General features: G+C 38.2%; 1 protein-coding gene across 1 annotated transcript; it reads right to left on the reverse strand.

The window, feature by feature from the left end:
* Positions 1–4,039: 4,039 nt before the first annotated feature.
* LOC309697580 (uncharacterized protein) lies at positions 4,040–5,857 on the reverse strand. Its single transcript, XM_082519598.1, has 4 exons — positions 5,492–5,857; positions 5,282–5,399; positions 5,114–5,151; positions 4,040–4,160 (listed from the first exon to the last, which is right to left on the reverse strand). Exons 1-4 carry the CDS (start codon positions 5,591–5,593, stop codon positions 4,116–4,118), a joined length of 303 nt encoding a protein of 100 aa, XP_082375724.1. The 5' UTR covers positions 5,594–5,857; the 3' UTR covers positions 4,040–4,115.
* Between the last annotated feature and the right edge of the window lie 1,120 nt (positions 5,858–6,977).

Consider the following 6,977-nt stretch of genomic DNA (forward strand, 5'->3'; position numbering starts at 1 on the left):
AATCCGATAGCCTGTCATTAACAGGCCAAATAAATTGAAGACAAAAAAAAAATCTCAGGCAGAATCACTGCTCTCATGTGTGATGTTTATAGGTGTAAGCCTTACTGTTTGGTCTCCTGCAGTGTTTCAAAGACTTGTCATGCCTCGCCAGGGAAGGCGTTTGTTGTTTTAGATAAATAGTCTAATATGAAATGTCCACTGTGACATACACACAGACTTCAAGTGAGATGAAATCTATATAGGAGCACTGTGTGGGAGATTTTCTTCAGTGTAATTCAATCTTATACATTAGGGCTGCCACAAACGATTATTTTGATAGTCGACTAGTCACCGATTATTTTTGCGATTAGTCGACTAATCAGATCATCATCCATTGGACGTAAAACTACAGCTTATTGCACCAGCAGCATCTGCTCTTATATAACTATCATTAGCTTACAGCTTTAAGCTTTTAAGGTGCTAACTAAAAATAAAGACAAGATGAGAGTTTATTAAATTTTAATGAAATTTGCAGATTGTTTCAGTGAAGTTTAATAAACTCCTTGCTATCTAAAATATAACAGGACACCGGAGTATATTCTCCAGCATCTCACACTTCTGATAATCAGCTGTCTCCTTGACGTTTATTCAGCTGTGTAAAAACTATAATTTTAATTTCAGCCAAACCGATTTACTCAGGAACAAATAAAATACAAAAAAAAAGCCAAACGATAACATTTTTGAGTTATCTAAGTGACTCATATATATTTAACCTGAGTAACGAAAGACGGTGGTGGGTTTGAAAACGATTTGCTGGGAGTCCAGTGTTCTCACCGGCTCTAGTGAGCCTTGCCCCCGGCTAGCTATCGACCTAGTGGGTAACAGACGTCTCCGAAAACGTGGAGCGCTTTTGAAAATATGTGGTGTCCTGATAAACTGAGCAGATATTTGAAGTTTACACAGCTACATTCTCACCTGAAAATATGTTAAACGTTTCTTTTGTGACCCAGAAAGAATAATAAGAGTAATATTAAAACTAACTAGCTGCCGCCATATGTTTGGAGCGTTTTTGAAAGAAAAGAAAACTAATTATGGTGTTAATGTGTTATTAATCTTGTGCAAGCAATTTATACATAAATGTCATTTTTTTAAGACCAAACCAACACTAGCTTACTGGGAAAAAGACTTAAACCTGTTAGTTAAATCTTTGACCTTAGTTAAAAAGAAAAAGGCTGCTTTTTTTGTTTCCTTTGTGGAAGATTTTGATTTAGTGAGTTAATAATCTGTTAAATTATGTGACCCCATCTTTATATTTTCTTTTTCCTATGTAGGAAAGTTGCTACTATGTAAGGAATGGTTATTCTCTGAATGTGTAATATATGGTGCATTTTGTTTGTATGTTAATATTACTAATAAAATAAATAAATACATTTTAAAAAAAATAGCTGCCGCCATTGTTGGAAACTGAGCTGGGCTGCGCTATGAATTCTGGGACAGAGCTACTTCTTCTTCTTCTTCGGGGTTTAACGGCAGCTGGCATCCTTGTACATGCAGTGCTGCCATCTTCTGTTTCAGTCCGTTATTACACTCTTAAATCCTGCTACTTATTCCTGCGTCTTTTGGGATCTTACAAAGCTTCAAACGACGAGTCGACTATCAAATCAGTCGTCGACGATTTTGATAGTCGACTAATCGTGACAGCCCTATTATACATACATAACATCCACCTTGAAGTTATCCATATAAATTTCCTTTTTTTCAGATGCATGCAAATGCTAGAATAAAAGAAATGAAATCTCTTTATATACTCCACTGTCAGTCTGCTGGTTACCATTTGACATTAAGATACAGCAGAAACGGCTCAGAAATTAAAAGTAAATATATAGGACGAAGCACAAAGTGACAGCTAAAGCAACAGAGAAGTCAGTCGTTGCAGACCTTCCCCTTACCGAGCTTTTACATGACGTGTTGTAAAGAAGTGGCCCCGTGCGAGTGAAGCAGCAGATCAATGCAATATTAATGTCTCAATCAGCACCAAGTTATCAAGCAGCAGCTGAGAGAACAGCACTGCGGGCACTGTGAGCATGACCCTCAGCTACACGATTCTCCTCATAATGATAACATGTATCGAATATAGACTCAAACATTTATTCCCCCCTGCCTGCCCCATATGTCTCAGTCTCAGTTGTGACACAGGTGCACGTTTATTTCTCCAAGAATAAAACACTTTTCTTGTGAATGCTATATCACCAATGCTAACAGAGCTTCTTCAAAAGAACAGCCTGATCAAATATTTGCTTTTCCAATCAGCATCTTTATCTCATTATGTCAGCTCTAAATATCCAATTTACAATGAAGGTTTACACTACGAAGGACTTTCAACTCATCATCCTGCACAAACATCATTTGTCATTCTTGGGGTCTGGGAGCCACATTGGGTTTGAAAACCAGAATGAAAAAAAAAGTGAACTGAGTCGACAGTGTCTCAGCATTTTTTGTATTAATCAATCTGATATTTAAATATGGAAAAAAAGTCAAGCTGTAACTTGGAACTGCAAACTGAAACCAAATCTTTGCTCAGAGGTGTTGTGGAGAGCAACATGCCAGTGCAGGAGGCCTTGTTGGATGCTCCGGTCAAGTGTGACACCTAGCGGCCAGGTCCAAGAAGTACATCCTAACGCTGGCAAATCTTAAAATATGAAACTCAAGTCTCTTCTAGTAAAAATAAAAAGTTAACTAGCTTTATCTCCTGATGTTTTTAGTTGTTAATCAGACAGACACGTATCCAAGTGTAGGTGTATGACCTTTTGACTAAGCAAGACATTTAAGCATTAGGTTGTTAAAAAAGAAAAAAAAAATCACCTTAAGACTAGAATTTGGAAATCGAGCCAAAGCAAAAGTAGAATCCAACTAATAAGGGAATTTTTAAAAAGCCATTTATATATTAGCCAATAATCATTCAATTGTATTTACATAGAACCAAATCACAAAAGCAGTCACCTCAAGCTTCTTTATATTATAAGAATAATACAGAGAAAATCCCAACAATCAGTTATCAGATGACGATTTAAAATCAAATCAAATCAAATCAAATCAAATCACTTTTTATTGTCACATCACATGTGCAGGCACACTGGCACAGCACATGCGAGTGAAATTCTTGTGTGCGAGCCCCACAAGCAACAGAGATGTGCAAACACAACAACACAAACGAGCAAAATACAAGAATGGCCAACCTGAAACTAATAAATATATGTACAATATATAATAGTGTATGCAAATCTTAAAATTTATGAGTACACATTTGGTGACAGTGAGAAGGAAGAACTCCGTTTTAACAGGAACAAACTTCCAGCAGAGCCTGGATCCGGGAGGGGCAGCTGCAGCCAGGTGGGGGTTAGGTCAAGGTCAGTGAGATTCAAACTCATCCAAGATTTTTAGCAGCTGCATCTATGGTGTCAATGTCAAAGTCCTACGATGCCTCGTTCACGAGTTACGGCATTGACCAGATTTTCAGAAAACCTGACCTCTGACCTGGCTGAGGTCAGTGAGATTCATACGTGTCAGCTATTTTTAGTAGATACTCCTGTGGCATCAATTTAAAGCTCGTACGCTGCTTCATTTTCGAGTTATCGCATTCACAAACTTAGCTATCCACACCACCCACACCACTGGTGGGGTGACGAAAATACCATCAGCCTTTTAACGGCTGAGGGGTAATAGCGTGTATGCACACACACAATCTAGCCAACAATTTAACACAGACACTATTTGAGTCCTCACCACTGTCTGCTCAGTTGTGATGCTACTCCGTACATATCGTACAACATACAGTGTCATTTATGTGACAGTCAAGTAGTCAGCTAGTATACAAAGGGTTTAATGAAAGCTAGCCCACCTTTAATATCTTTAAAAGTAAAAGAAAAAAAAACCATCCACATTAGTTGCCCAGAACACAGAACGTAGAACACATTTATCCAACAGATTCAGTGCATTTTCAACTTTGTCGGCACTATTTGTCTTTTTATTTGAGGTTTAGGGTGAAAATACTTGCCAGATGCCTCGGTTGAGTGAGGCTCTTGAAGGTCAGAGAGAGGATGTTCTGTACTTTGTTCACTCATCTGTCCAGAAGTCCTTCACTGGGTTATACACTGCAGATCTGAGGGAGTCCAGCTGCTGGCCTAAAACGTTTATGAAAAAGAACAGAAACATTTCAGTCAGGACCGTTATGTTTCAAAGAAGATTGGCTTTTCCATCTGCAGTCATTCATAGGGGACCGTATGGCTCCGTTCTGGGACTTCCATGTTTTCAAGTGCAAACAGGCAACCCTGAGGCACGCAGCGAGCAGCAAGGAGACTCAGCACTGAACAGAGCTGTTTCACTGACAAAAGATAGGACACTGGTTAAGTCACGGCTTGAGATCTGACGACTGAATGTGAAGTAAGGTCTCATCTGAGCCATCAGCTGATGTGGGCTGGTACTGGGATCAGCTGGTCTGCCAGGACTGGCTAAGCTTGACTCTGTGGCCCACCTGAAATAACTGCTCCATCAAGTAAATGTCATCGTTCTAAAGGTAGCTTATATAGATCTTTGCACTAGTGATGGGCAGATGAAGCTTCGTGAAGCACTGAAGCTTTTCATCCAATTGGTTCACCCCAGCGCAAAGCTTCTTGAAGCTTCATTTGCTCTAGTAGGACACCTACTGGATGTAAAAAATATTAGTTGGCATGAATTTGAAGAGTGTGGCCTTTTGCACACAGCCTGTAAATGTCAACAACAAAAGGAGTGTGTAAAACATGTATATTGTAGTGATGCAGTATACTGTGTATATTTATACTGGCAGTATGGAAAATGATTATTTGGAAATGCTTAAAATGGAAATGATCATTTACTGTGAGGTGAGGTGTGGTTGGGGTGTGGACAGTGGTTGTGCTTTTGTAACGTTGAGGTATGGACAGCTACACACTGAGGCTTTGAGCCTCAGTCCTGCCCACATTTTATTCTGTAAAAACTAAATTTTCACTGCTTTTATGACCTTTTTAGTGGGCAGAACATAGCTAGGATTTAATGATTTAACAAATCTTTTAAATCCTTTGTCCTCCACAATGCTAAATGGCTGGGAGTCCTCAATCACCATGGTAACCAGGTCTTCATCTATTTGAGATTGTTCTCCTGAGGAAAGACAATAAAGACAAAGCACAAATATAAATATCACACACGTCACTTATTGCATTGTATAATATTGTTATATCATTTAGTAACATTACTGCATGCTATATTATCATGACATTTGATGGCTCACCTGGTCTTGCTCCACAATCGGTGTCCCCCTTATTCTCATGCAAAGCTCTGTAGTGCCTAAGCATGGATGAGGTGTTGTTGTTATATCCCAGCTCCCTGGCACATAGCAAACACTTCACCTTGTACAAAAGTACAGACAGCTTAACATAAGTTTTATTGCACCATCAGTATTATGAAAATACATCTTCTGTAGAAATGTAGGCCTACATACCTTGTTGAGAGGAATAAAATCACAATGTTCCCACACAGGGGAGGACATCCTCCTCTTCTTAGCTGGCTCCATTCTCTCCTGACTTTCTCTCCTCACTCTCATAAACCTCCAAACTGTCTACAAACTCTCACTAACAACTCTCCATCAAACACCCACATTTTGAATGAAGTCTGAGGGCTTTATATCGCTGTCATAGCTCGCGGCAAAGTTCGAACTACTTCATGAACCAGTCACGCGGTACAGCCGGGAAGCGAGGCTTCGGACGTCATCATTTTCAGCTCCTCCCATAAATGAAGCAAGCCTCGAGACGCGCATCGCGGAAACGCCCCCTAAATTACTCGACACAAGCTTTGAAGCCAGCTTCCAGAAAAGCTTTCGATGTTTCACAAACAAGTTCTATTAGCTTGGTCCCTTATATATAAACACAACTTTACACCCCATACGTATTCAATTTGGAATAATAGGAACATAGTGTATAAAAATAAATCATTATTTTTTCTAGGTGGGTTGAGAAACGGATTGTTTTAGTGAATCAGCTGTTTAATCCTGATTGGCAGCTTATGTCCTATTCAGAATTCTTAAACACCTATAAATTTCCAGCCACACCCAAAGAATATGCCATATTATTTGATGCAATACCTACGGGTATTATAATGCTTTTTAAAGGTATTCAACCTTGCATATCATCTGTTTCTCTCCCCAACCCTTTGGATTCACACATAGGAAGAATCTGTCTAACAAACCACAGTAAAAGTAATAAGAATATCCGTGCTTTGTTCCAGACAGAATCTCTAACTATCCCACATGTGGTCTCTTATTGGAATTTCTTTGTCAGTGACATTAACTGGAAAAGAGTATGGTCAATTCCTAACAAGTATCTGGTAATGAATAAAGTGAAGGAAGTCTCATTTAAAATACTGCATAAATTTTATCCTGCTAATCATTACATGACAAAGTTCAAAAGGGACATAAATGTGAACTGTGGAGTTTGTGGAAGCCATCCTGAGACTGTGCAACACCTCTTCTGGATCTGTTCATACGCTAGAACATTTTGGAAAGACTTCAGTAGATTCATTGCTAGACATCTCTATAAAGACTTTACTGTGAAATGGGAAAATGTTGTATTTTGTTTCTTTCGAAGGCAAAAAAAAGAAGATGTTTACTTTATAATAAACTTGTTAGTTATCTTAGCTAAATTTCATTTTCACAAATGCAAATACAGTAACAAAAAACCTAATTTTAAACATTACTGTAATGATGTTTTATGTTACATAAAATTGATTAGTGGATCACTTAACAAAAAGGCTATGAAAACTATTACTATTTGTAGTAATTACAAATTATTTGAATGTTTGTAATTCTTTGTATTAGACCCCCTGGCATATGTTAATTTTGTTCTGATTGTATACATGTTCTGTATACTGTTTCTTAATAAAGTTTAATATTTAAAAAAAAAAAAAAAACGAGCTTTGAAGCCTCGATACAG

Source organism: Aulonocara stuartgranti, assembly GCF_965226115.1.
Source record: "Aulonocara stuartgranti genome assembly, chromosome: 20".
In the NCBI taxonomy this organism is placed as follows: Eukaryota; Metazoa; Chordata; class Actinopteri; order Cichliformes; family Cichlidae; genus Aulonocara; species Aulonocara stuartgranti.

What these genes read in the sequence shown, in the direction of transcription:
- LOC309697580 (XM_082519598.1), bottom strand. Translation starts at nt 5,593, where the DNA reads ATGAGAGTGAGGAGAGAAAGTCAGGAGAGAATGGAGCCAGCTAAGAAG. An exon ending in ATTTTATTCCTCTCAACAAG is followed by an intron (nt 5,400 to 5,491) that starts GTATGTAGGCCT and finishes CTTTTGTACAAG; the next exon opens with GTGAAGTGTTTGCTATGTGC. An exon ending in ATGAAGACCTGGTTACCATG is followed by an intron (nt 4,161 to 5,113) that starts GTGATTGAGGAC and finishes TAAACGTTTTAG; the next exon opens with GCCAGCAGCTGGACTCCCTC.